Source organism: Pelophylax lessonae (assembly GCF_965119305.1).
Source record: "Pelophylax lessonae genome assembly, chromosome: 5".
In the NCBI taxonomy this organism is placed as follows: Eukaryota; Metazoa; Chordata; class Amphibia; order Anura; family Ranidae; genus Pelophylax; species Pelophylax lessonae.
Window position 1 is genome coordinate 216,376,200 of NC_138772.1, and position 22,380 is coordinate 216,398,579.

Below are 22,380 nucleotides of genomic sequence, written 5' to 3' on the forward strand. Positions count from 1 at the left end.
ATAAACAAAAAAAGAGCGTAAATTTTGCAAAAATAGCAATATTTTTCCCTTTTTTTTATATGAAATTCCCCCCAAAAAAAATGTAAAAATCAAAATTTTTTAATATTTTGGGCCAATTTGTTTTATGCTACCTATGTTTGGTAAAAAAAATCGCAAAAAGCGTATTTTGATTGGTTTGCGCAAAAGTTATTGCGTTTACTAACAAAGGGAAAGATTTTTGTCATTTTTGTTGTTTTTTTTTTTAACGCGTAATGGCGGCAATCTGCGATTTTTTTTGCGGTACTGCGACATTGCGGCGGAAAGATCGGACCCTTGACTGACATTTTTGACACTTTTGGGGTTACCAGTGACATTTCTACAGTAATCAGTGCTATATATATGCACTGTTACTGTAAAAATACACTGGTAGTGAAGGGGTTAACTTTATTTGAGAGGGAGGGGCTGTGTGTGTCCCTAGGGGCGTGATTCTAACTGTGATTGGCTGTGGCTTCAACTGTATGCAGAGTGATCAATGGATCTACATAGTAGATCCATGTGATCATCTCTCATACAGAGAGGAGAATGACAGGCAGCTTGTTTACACAAGCTGCCTGACTTTCTCCCTCTCCCCCGCCGATCGCAGAGTGGCCGGCGGCGATCGGGTCCGCCGGTCACACGCGCGGGGGGGTCCGTGACCACGCGGGAGCGGGAGCGCGCCTCCGGCGGCGCGCGCTCGCTCCCTAAACCCTCACAGGCGAGCGACGTAGACCTACGTCACTTTGCCTGTGAGGGGCTGACCGCCGCCGTAGATAGTCGTGCGGCGGTCGGCAAGTGGTTAAAGGAAACTCGGGCACATCACACCAGTGATTACCTTCAGAAGTTAGTGGAGGGTGTTCTAGAAGATTTTGAAATTACAAAGGAACAGATTTTATGTGTTGTGACAGAGAACGCTTCTAATATTTTGAGCACAATTGAGAAGATGAATGCAGATGAAGAAGGTAACAAACAGATATTAGAGTTAAGAGGAAGACAGCTCTGCAAGTATTGGAGAAAGTTTAGAAACTGAAGAGAATGCTGACATTTTTTTTAGACAACTTTGTTGAAGAAGCATTGAAGCTTGCTACTATTCATCATATGCAATGTGCTGTTCATACACTGCAACTTGCCATAAGAGATGGATTAAAAGATCGCCATGCAGCTACACTAATTGGCAAATTACGGCAAGTAACTGTTGCAGCCAGGACCCCGAAAACAGATGGGTCAAAATTAGGAAAAATAAAGTACAGCGCCAACAAATACAAATGTTGAGGATTTTAGTTTGATAGAAGGTCCCACAAATGCAGATAATAAACCTCCAAAATTAAAGGCCAGAAAGTCCAACACCAGTGGATGGGATCAATAAAGCTGAGAAAAATCACCACGTGCACCAAATAAAAGGGGTGTCTGCTTACTGGAACGTCATGACCCCCAGTTAAGGTAGGTCAAATGGGGCATGTAGTCAAAGGTTTCCAATGTAATCCCCCTGGGATAGGCAGATCTCCAATCTCCAAACGGTAATCTGTGCAAAGAGTCAACCTTATTGTACCATATACCTCAAAATAAAGAAGAAAACTCCAATGGCATAGTACACTTATCTTTAACGAGTAACAAAGGAACATATAAAATGGCAACTCCCAATCCACCCATATTAATGCGCATGGAAAATAGGGAGCCAGGATCAGCTTGTCGACATGCGGGCGTGCCTGACATTTCGTCCCAATCAGGACATTCTCAAAGGCGAGGCCCACACATGTATGCACGCTATTTATATTGTAATGGCAGGAAACCATCTTACGGGGTCCCGGAAGTTCAGAGAAACAGGAAGTTCGTCATAACCGGAAGTATCGTCATTGGCGAAGGTACGTCACTTCCAGTTCACGGCTCACCCAGAAGAGAGCTTGCGTTCCACCGCTGCTTAATCTGGAAGCCATGGAAGAACTCGCTCCCCTCTCCACGCTAACCGATTGATGCTTGCGCTCCAATCAAGAATACCTCCTCACTGGCACTAGAACACCGCCCTGATATTTCAATGGACCTCAGAAAACCCCAAAACGGGATAAATTGCTACCACCATATATCCTGAGTAATGACCCAGAATTACTTTGTGGCTACTATATCATGGGATAAACAGAAAAAACCCATCATACAATAATACAATATAGGAAAAAAACCCACATTGCAAAATAAACAAACTGCATAGCATTACAAGCACATAATGGAAATAACATACATTGCCATTATCACAATCATAATATCAAAGGAGTATAAAATCAATATCATAATGATATAACATTAATAACAACAAGTATCTCACATGGAAATTATGACAATCACATGGTCATACTCCACATCTAAAATAATAAATATGTTATAAAAGACCCAATAGGGCCAAAGTAAGAACTTATTAAATATATAACACATCACCCATATATTAAAAATTATACTAATACATTTATGCAAAATATAAAAAATGTAAAAATTGTAAAAAAATGTATAAGGTGCCAGAAACTTCCTATATGCAGGATGAGACGTACAACTGCTCAGCAAACATCCAATCCTAAACCAGAGATCAACTGTTGTTAATAAAACAGTTGACGTCCCAGTCAACATTCAAGCCATGTGGCGTGTAACACTTAAGGTCAAAGATCCAACGTGTCTCTTTCCTTGAAATTTCACGCCTCATGTTACTGTCACCTGAAAACTGATGCACTTTTGAAAAGACGTGCAGGAAAAGGAGCCATTTTGGATCAAACAACTCGCTGGGGAAGCACTTATTTACTGGTGAAGCGTTTGCTTGAACTTAAAAGACTTCATAGAAGAAATGGACAATGAAAATCTTGCATTAACTGAAAGCCAGTGGACACAAACAAAAGAGCTGGAGAACCTTCTTTCTCACCCCTTCACTGTCACCAAGAGGTTGCAATGTGACGATCTAACCCCGGGTAAATTCCTCTTGGAATGGAAGAGCCTGTTATATCGCCTGAACAAAAATGGAGGGTTAATAGCTGAGGGCATTGCATCTTCAATGATGAAAAGAGAGAGTCTTTTGCTGGAAAATGAAATCTTGTTAGCGGTTATTTATGTCAATAAGCCGACTTTTGTTGAACAGTGAACAGACTGCTACTGGGAAAAAGGCCCTCTATAATGTAGCAGTTCGCATGAAGGGATTACGACCTGAAATACCTCCACAGGATGAAGTTCTTTTAAGCAATAGTGGTAACTCAGGATCATCTTCTTCAAAAGAAGAATTCGACTTTGATTCCTTCTTAGACAAAATAGAAGTCGCTAAAGGAAAGAGACGTCGCATAAGCATTACAGAACCAGTAAATGTCCAAATAAAAAAATTCCAACAGGAGTTTTATAAAGCACTAAAAGAAGTTGAGAAGTATGATTGCTCATCAAAACTTACCGTTGAAGAAGCCATCCTTGTTTATCCAGAGATCGTTAGTGATGTGACCAGAATAGTTACTGCAATGCCACCCACCCAAGTTAGTGTCGAAAGATTAATACATATTAATACAGAGGAGTCGGGGAGTCAGTCGGAAGTACAAAAAAACTGAGGAGTCAGAACATTTATCTACCGACTCCACAGCCCTGCTTTAGTCTACAGAATTGCCCAAATGTTAAATTTTTAATCCAACGCGGGTGGCGATTGCTGTTGGCATGTAAGTATGAATTACTTGCACTGGGCTTAAAGTGGGTCTTAGAGAGAATGGACCCGTCTGACTCCGTCCTCAGCTCTAGATCAAGAAATATCAGACTATTTCCATCTAGAACATGGGTAAAATGGATGCCATATGGGTTGTTTTGACAGTTGTCCAAGAAGCCCTCAAGTTGAGCATCAGTACCATCCCATATGATAAGAACATCATCGATGTACCTGGCATACAGGACCAGTTTCGGACCAAACGTGTTATGGGACCAGATGTATTGGTGTTCCCAGTAGCTCATTAAAATATTGGCATAGCTGGGTGCGAACCTGGCCCCAATGGTGTTGCCCTGCGTCTGTCTATAGTGCTTTCCCATAAATAAGAAGTTATGAGTTAGGGCATATTGGATGCTATCCTATAGGGATTGGGCTTGTTTGTAGTGGATTTGTTGTTCCTTACATAAAAAATGTTGTATAGCTAATAGGCCAAACTAATGTTTAATAGAAGTATACAAAGATGTCACATCTAATGAGCCATCTGTACCCTTTCTGCCATGTATAGTGTGATAATATATCCAACATATGACCAGAATCCTTAACATAAGAAGGAAGGTTCTGAACTAGATCCTCTAAATAGTAGTCAACGTAGCAGCCAAGGTTGCCAGTAAGGCTCGCAATGCCTGCTATAATAGGTCTTCCTGGAGGATTTTTATCGTCCTTATGGATTTTAGGGATATGATAAAAATTGGGCGTGGCTGGATGTTTTTTTTTTTTTTTTATATAAAGTGGCATTCCTCTTTGTTGAGTACCCTATTTCCTAGGGCTCAGTCTAACAAGGTCTTAAATTAGTTTTGTTATTACACTACTGGATCCCCTGGAAGTGTTTCTTAGGTCCCACTGTCACCTAAAAGTCTGAAAGTGAACTGAATAGAGATATTACACTCCCTCTCCTAGTTACACAAGATCAGCAGACATTAAAATTAGATCTTCCAAAATGCACCCATTTTCCAAACGTAAGTGGATAGGTCTGTTTTTAGACCAAGTACAAAAAGATCTGGCCAAAATTAGTTGGAATTGGAAAGGCCTGGATAACCTTACTAGGGAAGAGAGGACAGCCTTGAGGGTCCCCAAACTAGTGATTAAGGGCAGTGACAAAGGATATATAACGGTGCTGACTAAACTAGTACTGATAAATGCAAAATTCATAATGTGTATTTATCCGTATTAGTTTAGTCAGCACCATTGGCATTTTATATGAGGTTACTATATATTGGCACTTTTTGGAGGATTCGGATCCATCCTTTTGCACTGATTCAACAGGAACGGTTTTCTGCAAATTATAAGCTTTGCATTTATTTATCCGTATTAGTTTAGTCAGCACCATTGGCACATTGGTTACAATATCAGCACTTTTTGGAGGATTCGAATCCATCTAATGTGCAAAAAAACAGTCCTTGTTGAATCAGTGCAACTATATGCATCAAAATCCTCCAAAAAGTGCCAATATATAGTAACCTCTTATAAAGTGCCAACGGTCCTGACTAAGCTAATACCGTACTGATAAATGCACATTATGAATTTTGCATTTATTTATTAGTATTAGTTTAGTCAGCATATTGTCACTTTATAAGAGGTTACTATATATTGGCACTTGTCTAGATTTATTTTGGCACCGATTGAATAATACTTAATTTTTATATATGTGATTTCTACACATTGGGCCCTATATATATATATATATATATATATATATATATATATATATATATATATATATATATATATATATATATGTATGTATGTATGTATGTATATATATATATATATATATATATATATATATATATATATATATATATATATATATATATATATATATATATATATATATATTTTTTTTTATCGTTTATTAGTTTTTACCTATATCTGAGTACTGATGGGATATTGATCACATGACAGTTACATGATATTTTTGCACAGCAATTTTATTTATAGTATTTACGCTATATGAGATAGTGGATTGTTTGCAGCATTTATATCGTTAATTGGTTGCTCGTAGGATTTATCGTTTTAACTTTGTTACTTTGCACTCAGTGTCCATATTTTCACAGTGTTTGACTCCTGAGGTGGGGGTGTATGGGTTTGCAAGTCGTTAGAAGGAATTCATTAAAGCTTCAAGTGTGTGGAGCTTTCTTAAGACACCTCTCCCTAGCCCTGAAGAAGCTCTGTGACGAGTTTAATGCGTCAGCATTGCATCATCATGTCTGTGATGCTCTGACAGGAACCACTAGATCAGCTTTCTATCCCCAAGCAATCGGATATCCGTGAAGATGTGTGGACGCCGTAACCGATGTGCATCTGAGGCTGTCTCCGTACCAACTTGGCGCCTCCATCCACCTGACTGGGGAGTGGGGAGACTAACAAAATCAGATTTTATCTGTATACCCATTTGCATCTCACCCCCATTGAGCATATCTGACACCTCCATACTTGCACAGCGCTTGTATCCGCAGTTATCCACCACCCACCTGCTCTAGGCTATATCGTGTGCTGCTATTTAGTGGAAGATTTATACTGCCCTTACAGCACAGAGCATTGTGCCATCTGTCTGAGCAGTGATGGAAAACGTAGGCACCTCAGATGTTTTGGAACTACATTTCCCATGATGCTCATGCAATCTGCAATGTAGTTGAACATCATGGGAAATGTAGTTTCAAAACATCTGGGGTGCCAAGGCTTGCCAAGACTGGTCTAGAGGATTACACTCCTACTTTATTGAGGAGTGACGGTTATTCCTTTGTGGGGGGTAATTGGAATATTTACATTCTCTCTCTCTCTCTCTCTCCCCCCCCCCCCCCCCAAAAAAAAAAAAATCTATATCAAGGTGCAGCTTGAGCCTTTTATTTTTTTCTTTGTATATATATATATATATGTATATATATGTATATGTGTGTATATATATATATATACACACACACAGTTGCGTTCATAAGTTTACTTACCCTGGCAGAATTTATGATTTCTTGGCCATTTTTCCTAGAATATGAACGATAACACAAAAACTTTTTTCTCTATCGCTCATTGACAGACGTAGTCTTCTTGATTCTCAAGAGCTGGGTTATGTTGTCTCCGCAGGAGTAGGACTAGGCAGAAAGACAAAAACGTTCTGGCTCCACCTTAGGGGCAGTCCCTGAGGGTATATCCTCCCTCTCTCTGCTACAGGGAATCAGTTTTTTTCCGTTGAAAATTTTTCTTTTGAGTCTCATTCTTTGTTTATAATGAGCCTTTAAAACTTCTAGTTTGGCACCGGTTGGGCCTTCTAGATTGGATTTTGATTTTTGTCAATCCCACCCCTCATTTGTGGCACTGCTTCTGGATGTCCCAGCTCTTGAGAATCAAGAAGACTACGTCTGTCAATGAGCGATAGAGAAAAATTGATTTTTGTAAGATCTTACCGTAAAATCCTTTTCTCTTAAGCTCATTGACAGACGTAGTACCCGCCCCTCTATCATTGAGTTGGGTTGGGTTAAATTCTCTGTTACTGCTTTAGAACAGAACTGATTCCCTGTAGCAGAGAGAGGGAGGATATACCCTCAGGGACTGCCCCTAAGGTGGAGCCAGAACGTTTTTGTCTTTCTGCCTAGTCCTACTCCTGCGGAGACAACATAACCCAGCTCTTGAGAATCAAGAAGACTACGTCTGTCAATGAGCTTAAGAGAAAAGGATTTTACGGTAAGATCTTACAAAAATCCATTTCTTTCACTCATGGTTAGTGTTTGGCTGATGCCATTTATTATCAATCAACTGTCTTTACTCTTTTTAAATCTTAATGACAACAGAAACTACCCAAATTACCTTGATCAAAAGTTTACACACCCTGGTGATTTTGGCCTGATAACATGCACACAAGTTGACACAAAGGGATTTGAATGGCTATTAAAGGTAACCATCCTCACCAGTGATCTGTTTGCTTGTAATTCGTGTGTATGTATAAAAGGTCAATGAGTTTCTGGACTCCTGACAGACCCTTGCATCTTTCATCCAGTGCTGCACTGACGATCTCTGGATTCTGAGTCATGGGGAAAGCAAAAGAATTATCAAAGGATCTGCGGGAAAAGGTAGTTGAACTGTATAGAAATGGAAAGGTATATAAAAAGATATCCAAGGAATTGAGAATGCCAATCAGCACTGCTCAAACTCTAATCAAGAAGTGGAAAATGAGGGGTTCTGTTGAAACCAAACCATGGTCAGGTAGACCAACTAAAATTTCAGCCACAACTGCTAGAAAATTGTTTGGGATGCAAGAAAAACCCACAAATAACTTTAAGTGAAATACAGGACTCTCTGAAAACATGTGGTGTGGCTATTTCAAGATGCAAACTAAGGAGGCACTTGAAGAAAGCTGGGCTGCATGGTCGAGTTGCCAGAAGAAAGCCATTACTACTCAAATGCCACAAAGTATTTGCTTACAATACACCAAACAGCACATAGACAAGCCTCAAACCTTCTGGCACAAAGTCATTTGGAGTGATGAGACCAAAATTGAGCTTTTTGGCCACAACCATAAATGCTACATTTGGAGAGGAGTCAACCAGGCCTATGATGAAAGCTACACCATTCCTACTGTGAAACATGGAGGTGGATCACTGATATTTTTAGGATATGTGAGCTACAAAGGCACAGGAAATTTGGTCAGAATTGATGGCAAGATGAATGCAGTATGTTATGAAAAAATACTGGAAGAAAATTTGCGTTCTTCAGCCCGGAAGCTGCACATGGGACGTACTTGGACGTTCCAACTTGACAATGATCCTAAATGCAAGGCCAAGTCGACCTGTCATTGGCTACAGCAGAATACAGTGAAGGTTCTGGAGTGGCCATCTCAGTCTGCTGACCTCAATATCATTGAGCCAATCTGGGGAGATCTCAAACCTGCAGTTCATGCAAGACCGCCCAAGAATTTACAGGAACTGGAGGCTTTTTGGCAGGAAGAATGGGCAGCTTTTACCATCTGAGACGATAAAGAGCCTCATCCGCAAATACCACGAAATACTTCAAGCTGTCATTAATGTTAAAGTGGGCAATACACGGTATTAAGAACTGGGGTATGTAAACTTTTGATCAGGGTCATTTGGGTCGTCGTTTCTGTTGTCATTATGATTTAAAAAGAGTAAACACAGTTGATTGGTAATAAATGGCTTCAGCCAAACACTAACCATGAGTGAAATAAGTTTTTGTGTTATCATTCATATTCTCTGAAAAATGGCCATGAAATCATAAATTCTGCCAGGGTATGTAAACTTATGAGCACAACTGTGTGTGTGTGTGTGTATATATATATATATATATATATATATATATATATATATATATATATATAATCTTTGACTTCTCCCATGTTGTTCAGCTAGATCTCCACCTCTTTAAGGTCTCCTACCCCTGTGTTAAATAGTTTGTTTCAGCCCTCTAATTGGCACCTATGCAGGACTGCTTGGTCAATTAAAGGAAGTTGACCAATAACGTACTTCCTGGCTAGATCAGCAAGTGAAAGAAGCCTAAAAAGATAATAATACAGCTGCCTCATGTATGAATTGGTAAGCTGCATAATAACTTTTTTGGGGGGGAATAATGGCTCTTTAACTCTTCTTTACTCTATCCAAAATGAAAGCAAAAAGGTTTTGCCTATAAATGCACATTAAGCTCCTTGTAATGTGTTAGGATTTATTGCAAGATTTTACGTAAGAATACTATGTGCTGAAGAGACATGCCTTGGCAAGAATTTGTTATTGCAAAATATATGATTTAGGAACAATAAAGAAGAATGTTGTAATCACAGTTTATAAACATGTATTTTTTTTTTCTTCTTTACATTTGTTAGGTAGTTTGTGGTGAGTTTTTAACACGCCTAAATTTCCCTTATTTTATTGTATCTGTGAAGGGATTTGCTTGATAATTTAAACTCTTCTAAAGTCTAAAATCAAAATGTTTTAATGCGAAGTTTAATTATGGACCATAACTACTTTTTACTGAACTTTTATTGAGCATAGTCCTCCACAAAAAATGGAATTGTATATTTAATACTTGATTACAATGTATCTTTTTTATGCCTAGTTTTTTTCTATATACACTTAAAATGAGGATTTCAGCATTAGTGTAAAGGCATATAAAAACCTTTTTCTCAAAGTGACTATAGTAAGGTGTTTTTGCACTTGTATCACAATCAGGAGTTCGTTCCCTGGGCTGGCTAAAGAAGGAGAGCAGTTCCATAAGAGGAATTATTTGGGTGTAAAAACATGTAAAATGCATGTATCGCAGGTTTATTTTATGTCACATGTTTGTGCAGCGGTCTTTCAAATGCAAATTTTTGGGAAGAACAACACTTTCATGAATCAAAAAAAAAAGACAAAACCAGTAAAGTTAGCCCAATTTTTTTTCTATAATGTAAAAGATGTTAAACCGAGTAAATCGATATCTAACATGTCATGCTTTAAAATCGTGCACACTTGTGGAATGGTGACAAACTTCGGTACTTAAAAATCTCCATAGGCGACGCTTTAAAAAATGTTAACGGCTACCTGTTTAGAGTTACAGAGGAGGTCTTGTGCTAGAATTATTGCAATACCTCACATGTGCTTTAACACCGTTTTCAAATGCTTGTGCAACTTGCGTATGCTTCTACGTGCGAGCACAGAGTGACGCTTACTGGATTTTACATCAGGGACCCGATCAGTGCTGAATTCGGCTTTGTTCGGGACACCAACCAGCTGGCCGAAATGTCGGCTGGTGGCTCGGGTCTTCCAATTGGACAGGAGGTAGTAACCAAGCACGTAGCAGTCGTGCGAAACGTGTCTACTGTCCTACCCTGCTGTACCTTGTACCACTTATGTGAATAAAGAACTTTTCTTCATCATTGGATTCCGTGGTGGTGCGAGACCATTTTCTTCTTTCATGCTTCTGTTGGCGAGCTGAGGTTCAGCACCCACCTTGAATCGTGGACTTTGGCTAGCCTGAGCGGTGTTATCTCTCTTTATTGAATAGGACAGGAGACCCAGGCGAGCCGCGGAAAACAGCCGGTGGGGGAGGGAATGTCCCATGTCCCCTCCTGCTCCTTGTAATGACAGCTGAGCAGCTCTAAACAACGGTACTGGGGTGATGCCTCTAGCTGCAGGCATCACCCCGGTACAACCCCTTAAAGCCAAGGCCGCATATTTGCGTTCTGTAGGTGCAAAGGGGTTAATGTACTTTAGGAGGTCCTAATGCACCTGTTGGTCAGGGCTGAATAATCTCAAAATTGTGGCAAACTCATGTCAAATGCCAGAAGAAAGCTCCTGGAAGCCGCATTTGCCCTTTGGTACAAGTGTCTGTGGACCCTTTCCCTAACTATTATACCTAGTCCTGGTTCTTGGTAGGCCATTGCACACACTTTCAAGCATGAATCAGCTGTTTCAAAGATGCAAGGAAGACTAATATAGTGATTTTCTACTGTTACCAATACATGTTTTTGTGGAGTTATGTATTCTATGTTTGTGTAAAAAGTGTTGTAAAATGTTAAATATGATATAGCCAATGGCATTCACAGTGACTAAGTGTTTAGCACTTCGACCTAGCAGCACTACCTGCCTTGAGTTTGCATGTTCTCTCCCTGTGCCTGTGTTGGAATCCTCCGAGTACTCCGTTTTCCTCCCACCCTCCAAAGACCTGCTAGTAGGTATATTGGCTCCTGTCTAAAATGACCCTAGTATGTGTATGAATGTGAGTTGGGGACCTTAGATTGTAAGCTCCTTAACCACTTAAGCCCCGGAAGATTTTACCCCCTTCCTGACCAGGGCCTATTTTGCGATTCGGCACTGCGTGACTTAAACGGACAATTGCGCGGTCGTGCGACGCTGTACCTAAATTTTTTTCCCACAAACAGAGCTTTCTTTTGGTGGTATTTGATCACCTGTGTGATTTTTTGATCATGCGCTATAAACAAAAATAACAATATTTTTCACATTTTTTTATATGAAATTCCCCCCCCAAAAAATGTAAAAATCAAAATTTTTTAACATTTTAGGCCAATTTTTTTTTTTACTATATGTTTGGTAAAAAAAAATCGCAAAAAGCGTATTTTGATTGGTTTGCGCAAAAGTTATTGCCTCTACTAACAAAGGGAAAGATTTCTGTCATTTTTGTTGTTTTTTTTTTAGCGTGTAATGGCGGCGATCTGCGATTTTTTTTTTTTTTTTGGGGGGACTGCAACATTGGGGCGGACGGATCGGACCCTTGACATTTTTGACACTTTTGGGGTTACCAGTGACATTACTACAGTAATCAGTGCTATATATATGCACTGTTACTGTAAAAATGACACTGGCAGTGAAATAGTTAACTGTATTGCAGAGGGAGGGGTTAAGTGTGTCCTAGGGGCGTGCTTCTAACTGTGATTGGCTGTGGCTTGATGTGTAAGAACAGTGATCAACGGTCCTACATAGTAGAGCCGTTTGATCATCATTCTTACACAGGGAGAACTAACAGGCGGGTTCGCCGGGCACACACACACACACACACACACATGCGCGCACGGGGGGGTGTCCCTGGCGGCGCGCGCTCGCTCCCAAAACCCTCACAGGCTAGCGACGTACCTCTACGTTACTCTGCCTGTGAGGGGCTGACTGCCGACGTAAATAGTCGTGCGGCAGTCGGCAAGTGGTTAAGGGCAAGGACTAATGTGAATGTACAATATACTGTATATGTAAAGTGCTGCGTAAGTTGACAGCGCTATACAAGTACCTGTAATATTAATAAAATGGCATTCTAATACCATTCTGAATGTTTGTAATTTACACTAGTCTGAATATAATAGTGTTTCTATTTCAAACTGTAATGAGTGTACTGCAAAAAAAGTCTGTTTCCATGTATTTGTTTTGTCTGGAGAAGTCATGGTAACCTGGGTGATGTTTTCCAGTCAGACATTTTCCCCTCCGTGAATGTAACTTCATGCTGCATAACTTTATAAACTGGTACTGTTTGTTGTATGGAAAAGTTTGACTGCTGGGTTTAGAATTAATGATAAAAATATCTGATGTTAGATTGATTTGAGAAGCACATAATCTGCTCACTGGATTGACGTAATGTTACACCTTGTAATGGTTTAACTATCTGAGAATACCTTGATAATGCTAAAGAAAAATAACCGCTAATATGCTGTCCATGTCTTATCGCTTTAAACTTGGATCGAGGGGGGTTATTGAGGTTGTATCAAGCATCAGGTTTTTTTTTTTTTTTTACCTTAATGCATTCCTTGCAAGAAGGTAAAAAATGTTTTTGGTATCCGTATCCCTCCTCCATTACACTTAGGCTCCATTCCCACTTGTGCGACTTGTCATGGAACTTTGGCCACAATCGCATGTCAAGTAGCAGCTCATGTATTTCAATGGAAGCTTTTTAAATCAATGCATCCTAAAGTCGCAGCAACTTTAAAAATGTTTCTGCACTACTTTGATGTGGCTTTCATGTGTAGTGCCATAGACTGCAATATAAACTTTGAAAAATTGCATGAACGTTACATCGTGTTATGAATGCAACAGTCCAAGCCAAAGTCACATCCAAGTCACACTTATCCAAAGTTGCAATGGAAATCACACGGCTTTGGAGTCACATGAGTGTGAATGGAGCCTAACCTGAGCCCTTGTTTGACCCAGCGCTGTGCCCGTCTGCTGCTCTTCTCTCCCCTCACTTAATGGTCTCCCGCTGCTCTCAATCAAAGTCAGTGATGTTGGGGGCGGGGCCAAGTCCTGCTCTTTGTGTCAGTAGATGCAGTCAGCGAGGCTTGGGAGCGAGCCCGCTTGAGTGCCCCCATAGAAAGCAGCTTTCTGTGGTGGCGCTTGGCAGAGGTGAGGGACCTGAGGTGAAGAGAACTTCTGGATTATCCACATTGCTTATTCTGTCACAAATCTGTGCAAATCTGTCTCAATTGGCTGCCCAGAAATCCAGACACATCCAATACACGCAAAAAAGTGTCATGTAAATGATGCTAAATGAGAGGTAATTAACCCCTTGAGTGTTTGGGCTTACCCTAGCATGCTGATTGAGCACCTTACTTATCCAGGAACACAGCATGGTAAGCCCATGTGCATCAGGGCATAGGCTTTCATTTGTTCCAGTTTAGGCTTGCTTAGCTGTAATATGCCTCATACAACCTAACATTTAGCAATTGGGAGGATGCCCTGGTAAATGTAGGTCTACCATCAGTGGACTTTATTTTTATTTTTTCCAAGGGTATTGCGTTTTAAAAAAAAAATAGGGATATTCACTTTGTTGTAGCTAACAAGTAAGACGTCCTTTGGTGGATTGTAATAAAGTCAGTGAACTTTTCAACAGAAAAAACAATGCTAGTTTTACCACTATATTCCATTTGAATATATTGATATACTTTGATGCTTGTTGACAAATAGCTTATGCACGTTAAAGATTTTTTTGTGTTCTAGCTTGTAATCTAACTGCCTGATGATCCTTTACACTGTGATTTCTTTTTCAGGCAGAGGCAAGACTTGCTGCAAAACGTGCTGCCCGAGCTGAAGCCAGAGATATCCGAATGCGAGAGCTGGAACGACAACAGAAAGAGGTAGATCTTGTGCTTTTACACTGTTTATTGTGTACTCATACTTAACCACTTTACCACCGGAGGATTTTGCTGTCTTACGTCTGGGCCACTTTTTTGCGATTTGGCACTGTGCGACTTTAACTGACAATTGCGCGGTCGTGCGACGCCGTACCCAAACGAAATTTACGTCCTTTTTTTCCCACAAACAGAGCTTTCTTTTGGTGGTATTTGATCACTTGTGTGATTTTTACTTTTTGCGCTATAAACAAAAAAAGAGCGTACATTTTGAAAAAATATTTTTCACATTTTTTTATATGAAATTCCCCCCCAAAAAAATGTAAAAATCAAAATTGTTTTGAATTTTTGGCCAATTTGTTTTCTGCTACCTATGTTTGGTAGGCATATTTTGATTTGTTTGCGAAAAAGTTATTGCGTTTACTAACTAAGGGAAAGATTTCTGTCATTTTTGGTGTTTTTTTTTTTTAACGAGTAATGGCGGAGATCTGCGATTTTTTTTTTTTTTTTTTTTTTTGCGGTACTGCGACATTGCGGCAGACAGATCGGACCCTTGACTGACATTTTTGACACTTTTGGGGGTACCAGTGACATTACTACAGTAATCAGTGCTATAAATATGCACTGTTACTTTAAAAATGACACTGGCAGGGAAGGGGTTAATTTTATTGGAGAGGGAAGGGTTAATGTATGCCTGGTGCTTACTAACGTGTGTGGGGGGAGGTGACTGAGTGACACAGGGACAGATCGCAGGTTCAGCTAAGCTGAACCCTGCAATCTGCCACTGTCTGTCACTTAGGAGATCCGCCCGCTTTGTTTATACAAGCGGGCGGATCTCCACACTCGATTCCCCGACGATCGGGGAAGAGCGGCGGTGATCACCACCACTCCTCCCCTGGCCCAACTCCCGCTGTGACTGAATACAGCCGGAGCGAGCCTCCGGCGGCGTGCGCCGCCCACAAGGGGAGGAGTCCAGCGACGTAGGTCTACGTCGCTGGATGGGAACGACCCACTTTGCCACAGTAGAGCTCCAGTGAGCGGTCGGCAAGTGGTTAATGAGGATGTTCTAGCACTTTAACTCTATACCACTTCTGGTGCTGTATAATATTTCATGTTAACTTTTGACTGCAGCATTGAGGGCTGGTTCACACCACAAAAACGCACTCCAGATGCATTTCTGCATGCGTGTTTTTAACGCGTTTTTGATTCGTTTCTGGATGCATTCCAGATGCTTTTTTATTTTTTCACTGTACTGGGGTCTGATGCTTGTTTGATGCATTTCAGTGCATTCCGGTGCATTTGTGATACCTTTATTACTATGTTCCAGTACAGTCCAGTGCAGGAAAAATGCAGCATGTTCTACTTTGTTTTCTGGAACTGAAATGCTCTGACTGCACTGATGTGAACTATGTCATTGGAAACCATATAACCTACTTTCCATTCGCTTCTGATGCAAAAAAAAAAATGCACTGGACTGCATGTGATGTGATCAGGACCTGAGGCAGATTTTTGTCATCCTCAGCTGTTCTACAATAATCTTGTCTCATAGTTTTCTTTCTGCTGCTGAAGTTGCTTTGTTAGGGACTTGTATGCCACCCATATGATGTTAGTAAAACTAATATTTGACAGTTTTTTTTTTTTTTAATTACGGAGGCTGGTTTAGCCTGTCTTTTACTTCCTAAACACCCCTAAGAAGTATCGCCATGGATTGTGTAGTATGTAATTAACGTTGATATGTCCTAAATAGCAAAAATGGCAATGTGTTTTTCTCAAGACATGTTATATATCTGATTGTTTATAGCTGCAGGTTTTATGTTTGAGCTATAAATGTCACTTCTGATTCATATGCTGTAATATTCTATGTGTAATAATAAGTGCAACCTATCTCAAGTGCTAAGCCTTCAGTCTCTCATCTGGTTTATTTCTGTTAAACCTTAAATTAGTAAGCCTTACTTTGATGGCAACATTCACTGACATTTTGGTCTGTGGTGAAGTGTATTTGGCTTTGCCTGCATAATGCACCCACATCAGTTTCAGGTCAGTTAAGAAACTGTAGTGTACTTATAACTGATAATCAGTTTAAAGTGATAGTAAAGTCTGTTATACCTGTTATACTTGCCTCCTCTGTGCAGTTGGTTTTGCACAGAGTGGTCTGGATCCTCCTCTTCTCGAGTCCCTTATGCCGCTCCTGGCCCCTCCTTCCTATTGAGTGCCCCCACAGAAAGCAGTTTGCTATGGGGGCACCGGAGCCGAGCTGCAGCTCCGTGTGTCCATTCAGACATGGAGCTGTCGTTCGGCTCCACCCCCTCTCTCTCCTTATTGGCTTACTGACTTTGACAGCCGCGGAAGCCAGTGGCGCCGGGGCTGTGTCCCAGCCAATCAGGAGGGAGAGTCCCCAATGGCCGAGGGACTTGTGGACATCGCTGGACAGAGAAGGACCCTCAGGTAAGTATTAGAGGGTGCTAGGGAGGCTGCTACTCACAGAAGTTTTTTTTTTTATCTTAATGTAAAGAATGCATTAAGATATAAAAAAACCTTCTGACTTTACAACTCCTTTAAGCTTCAATGTTATGTACTGTCTAGTTGGGAAAATAAATTGTAGGTAAAAGTTTTGCTTTGGACAGACTTTGACTTGGCTATAGGTGTGTCATTTACACCTCCTTAAAGAGGAAGCTCAGTTCATTTAAATAAATAATTCTCCACCCATGTTTACTATGACAAGAACTCTTGCATGTCACCACAAAGGAATTTGATCTTCAGGGCAAAACATATCTGAAGAAGAATCTGTATGTGAGAGAGAACTTTCATTTAGTCCTGTCCAGCCAAGTATATTTGCAGCTTTACCTTAGCTGCACTGTCAGAGAAGTAATGACATCCTTGAATTGAAAGATCGGTCTGATATTTTTAAATCCATGCCATTGTAAAGCTATTAATAGTGTTAAATGCCATTGTTCTATGTTCTTTTTATGAGACCTTTTAATGTCAGTCGTTTAAAAGGCGTAATACATAGGCCACAGAGTGTAATACATAGGCCACAGAGTCTAAAGTAAACCTTTTACACCTGATGGTTGAGGGATCCTTATGGACCAGGTTATACTAGTTCTGTACTGATTATTGCTTTAGCAGTTTACATTCCATGGAGTTTCTGATATTCTTGTCCTCATTGCAATTTGTACTCTGCATAAGTTATGTTATGATATATTATTATACGCTTGATACTTTTATGTAAGATGGACATTCTGTTTCTGTTCTATACATTATTTCTATGTGAGCATTGTTTGCTCTTCTTTGTACCTTTTTTACTTTGCAAACAAAGTTACCCTTTAAAAAATAAAATGACATAGGCTACTTAATGTTCCTTCAGGAGTATTTAAAATGTTAGCTCTACACATGGCTATGAACTAGCTAGGAAGTTATGAATGATTCGATTTCAGAACTAGAAAACATCCAAACAAAGTAACGCACAGGGAATATAAAATTATTACTTAAAGTGATATTAAATGTTTGGGTTTAAAAAAAACAAACATGTTATACTTACCTGCTGCTCTGTGCAGTGGTTTTGCACATAGCACCCCCGATCCTCCTCTTCTCGTGTTCTCTGCCACCGCTCCTCCCCCCTTGACCAGTGCCCCCAATGGCATACGACATGCTATGGGGCACTGGTGCATGCTCGCTCCCGAGTCCCGCTCTATGCGTCCATAAGACACATAGAGTTGTGACTCAGCGCTGATCCTCCCCTGCTCTCTCCTCATCTCACTGGCTGTGATTAAAAAATAAACAGGTGAGTGCCCTATTGTATGTGGGAACAAGTGATAGCAGTAGCCAAGTTATTTCATTTGGTTAGGTGGCAGTGCACATACACAATTTTTGAATTAGTTCACTGGCTGTGATTGACAGCAGTGGGGATGGAGGCCATGAACAGCCGAGGCTACCGTTCCCATCGCTGGATCGAGAGGAGGCTCAGGTGAGTATTGGGTTTCTGTGGAGGGAGCTGCAAACAGAAGTTTTTTTTTTACCTTCATGCATAGAATACATGGGGGTAACAAAACTTCAGCCTTTACAATCACTTTAAGTGGCCATTTTGTCATCACCTTAGTCTTTTAGAAGTGATAGGGTGGCTTTACATGATAGGCTATCGTCTACAATACCAAGCTCATGGCCATGTCTCTCAAAGAGTTTGACAGCGCACCTTTGCTCTCCACTTGCAGCTAAACGCTAAAGCCCATGCATCTGGGCTACACACCCAGTGTGAGTGGAGCAGGTCTTCTCCCCACCAAGCCCACGTACAAACCTTTTTTCCAGATGACATCTCATGTCACAGCAGCCTCTTCTCCAATTCCCTGAAATGAGGCGACCATTCTTTCAGGACTTAGCGGTGCTTAGGTAATGTCCTGTAAGTGCCCCTTAGTCCCATGAGTACTGTACAGTCTGGACTTAAAGGGGAGCACTGGGTAGCTGGGACAGTGCTGTAGTGTTTAGAGGCTTAAGTACAACTTAAGACTTTTTTTTTTTTTTTTTTGGTGGTATGGGGGGTGGAGCTATAATTTAAAGGTTTAGTTCACCTTTACAACCTCCGGGGTTGTTGAGTTGTCTGCTCCTGGTCTAGCTATGAAGGGACTTGAAATCCCCGCTTTTCTCCAGTTTCTCTTTGCAGTGCTTCTGTCACAGACCAGATCAATTCACTATAACAGTGATGGCAAATTCACACTGGTCTTCAGTCAAATCACAGAGCAGCTGCAGCGATTCTGCACTCTGACCGCTCTGTATTGCCGGCTAGAGGGCAGTGTGGTGCGCGATCTTTTTCTTAATTTGAAGTGTACAATACAAACGCTTCATTTGCTGCAATGTCGGGTGGCACGATGCAATGTGCTGCTTGACATTGCAGTGCGATTTGGGCTCGTGCACTGCGATAAAATGCAGAATGTCTGCACTAGGCTGCGTTGCAGTGCAAATGGGACATATAAGAAACAATTGTTTCTTGTGTTTCCATGCGGTGGCAGACGCTTTATCATGTGGCAAAACATTTGTCACTGTATATAGTGTGAACTTGCCCTGAAAAAATAGAGAACGGGGATTTCACATTTTTAGAGTGCTGGACCAACTGCATAGATTGCTGACAGCACAGAAACCTCAGAGGTAAGTACAGCAGAGACCAGGGGTGGGGAGGTTGTCTGGTGTTGGTTCACCTTTTACATTTTTTTGTTATAGGTAAACAAAAACATTAATGAGGGCAATATAAAAGCCTAATAAAAGCTATACTTCTGCTCTGAAACATAAAACTTTTCGTAAACTAGTCAGTTAACACGTTATGCAATGGTGTGAGCAACATCCATATTGTAATCTGCTGGTTGTCACTCTGGAATGTATGTTTTCTTTTCAGTCATACATTTGTCTACATGGGTAATTCACCTAAATTTGGTGTGTTTTTATCCTGCCTGACCTGTAAGTCTTACCTATTTCTAGCTCACTCATCGTTACCATGATAGAAAATGGGGACAGATCCAGAAGTGGATGGTAGGCACAAGCGTGTCAGTTATACATGTGTTGCACTTAAAACCTAACAGGGTGCTTTGACGTGAACCACTAACAAACCTTAAATTACTTAGCAGTTTTATGGCTTTGTATATTTATTTGTATATATTTGCTATTTTCAATTTGTATTTTTATATTTACATGAATGTTTCACTCTTTTCTTGATTTATGAAGCACGATTCTATTTTATGAACTAATTTCGCATCCCTTGAGTACATTATCATTGAGTGGCTGTATCAATAGTTTTCAGCACTGTAGAAGAATCCGTTCCCTTTTGGTGCCAGGGAATTTCCTTCTTTTTTTTTATGTGGGACTGTTTTTATTTTTTTTTCTGCACCATTTCTTTAACGCATTTTATGGTGAGTATATTGCAGCAGTGGTTACTGTAGTTCTTGGATCAGTGTAGAGTCTTAGGTTAGGGGTTTATTCTAATGGGTTAGCATTTTAGAATGTCAAGCCTTGGGTTAAGTATTAGGTGGGAAATTTAAAGGGCTCCTATTTTAAGAGGTTTAAGAGTTAGGTTTAGGTGCTGGCGGGAAGTTAAGAAGTAATGTACTAAATTAATAGTGGTGGTGGTGGTGGAGGGAGTCCTATACTAGCCAAATGCACATTCTCTTGGTCAGCCAATGAGAGGAATCAGTAGATTTCCCCAACCATGCTAAGCAGCATAGATAGAGGAAACCTCCCTGCTGACTATTGTATTCTGACAGGCGCTGCTCCTGTGACTAGCTAAATACCTGAACAATGACTGCATCTGATTGGATGCAGTCCCTGTTGAGTCAGCAGATTTCCATTCTTATCCTTAGTTTTTGATTTTCTAAGTTTGTAGAGCAAGGCAGTGCAGACAGGGCTGCCCATAGCTTGAATTTCAGGCAGCTTACGTGGGTTATTGGGATTAAACTGCACAATTGTGCTATAATTAGAGCAGTCTCCAGAGTTCAGAAATGTGATTTAGCATTCGTCTTTAGACTAAAATCCTGAAGGTAACTTTCAGAAACCAAGGGGCCCTGTGCTTGCATTGATAAGAATTGATTTAGAGCTGTAAAAGTTTTTAGAAGCATTGCTTACCATGCTCCCTGGATGCTTACCTAAATCATACTTATACATTTTTGGTAATTGGTGTTAGTTTTATGTTCTGTATCGTTTTTGAGATGTCAGAATTTATTGTACAGCGCTGTAATGTTGTAATTGTTTATGCTGGAATACACTGTAACAGTGTGAACGTTTGTAGTGTTCTTATTATAAGCTCTTGGCTACAGAAGAATATGAAAATGAACATCATAGAATCCAATTGCTGAGAGGCAGCCAAGAGGCCTGTTCTTGCTGGTCTGGAAGATGTAGAAGAGAGAACATTATTAAAGTTTATTCAGCTAGTTGGAATTATTTCAAGGTCTATTTAGTGTAGTTACCCCATTATGTCTTTAAAGCTTTAATGTTACTTTTATAATAGGTTCCCTGTTAATATAAAGTTGTTGTTTTTTTTTTTTTTACTTCATCACTAAATCATTGTTATGCAGTAATATTCTTTTCTAAAAAAAAAAAAAAAAAAAAGATAAAACTTAATTCCAAGCAAGGTCCAAATATGAATATTCTAATGACCACTTGACAGGTCTGATACTGCACCACCCCCACCTCGCAAAAAAAGTTTGAGATAGCTATATATATATATATATATATATATATATATATATATATATATATAGAATAAGCCTGGGTTCACATTTGTGTGTTCTAAAATGCGATTTAACCACTTAAGCCCCAGCCCTATTTCGGACACTTTTTGTTTACAAGTTAAAACCAGTATATTTTTCTAGAAAACTACTTAGAACCCCCAAACATTATATATATATATATATTTTTAGCAAAGACTCTGGAGAATAAAATGTCGGTCATTGCAATATTTTTTGTCACGCGGTATTTGCGCAGTGGTCTTTAACCACTTGCCTACAGTGCACTTTCACCCCCTTCCTGCCCAGACCGATTTTCAGCTTTCAGCGCTCTCACACTTTGACTGAGAATTACTCAGTCATGCAACACTGTACCCATACAAAAATTGTGTCCTTTTTTTCACACAAATAGAGCTTTCTTTTGATGGTATTTGATCAATACTGGGTTTTTTATTTTTTGTGCTATAAATAAAAAAAGACTGAAAATATCGTGAAAAAACGCATTTTTCTTTGTTTCTGTCATAAAATTTTGCAAATTAGTCATTTTTCTTCACAAATTTTGGCCAAAATTTACACTGCTATTTATCTTTGGTAAAAAAAAAACAAATAAGTGTATATTATTTGGTCTTTGTGAAAGTTATAGAGTCCACAAGTTATGGTGCTATTCATTGAAAATTGATCACACTTGATCACACCTGATGTACTGAAGGCCTATCTCATTTCTTGAGACACTAAAAGGTCAGGAAAGTACAAATACCCCCCAAATGACCCCTTTTTGGAAAGTAGACATTCCAAGGTATTTAATAAGGGGCATGATGAGTTTTTTGAAGTTGTCATTTTTTCCCACAATGCTTTGCAAAATGAAGATTTATTTTTTTTTATTTTTTTTTTTTTTACAAATTGCCGTATTAACA

At 39.9% G+C, this 22,380-nt stretch overlaps 1 protein-coding gene across 11 annotated transcripts in view; it reads left to right on the forward strand.

Annotated features, from left to right (window-relative positions):
- Positions 1-22,380, forward strand: part of LRRFIP2 (LRR binding FLII interacting protein 2) — a 156,470-nt gene that overhangs the window by 21,039 nt on the left and 113,051 nt on the right. For 6 of the 11 annotated variants that reach the window (XM_082257340.1, XM_082257342.1, XM_082257341.1 and 3 more), the window contains exon 2: positions 14,187-14,273. In XM_082257340.1, coding sequence (XP_082113466.1) covers positions 14,187-14,273 — 87 coding nt within the window. Of the gene's footprint in view, positions 1-14,186; positions 14,274-19,730; positions 19,782-22,380 lie in introns of all 11 variants that reach the window. The other 5 variants (XM_082257333.1, XM_082257337.1, XM_082257339.1 and 2 more) reach the window with 1 other exon arrangement.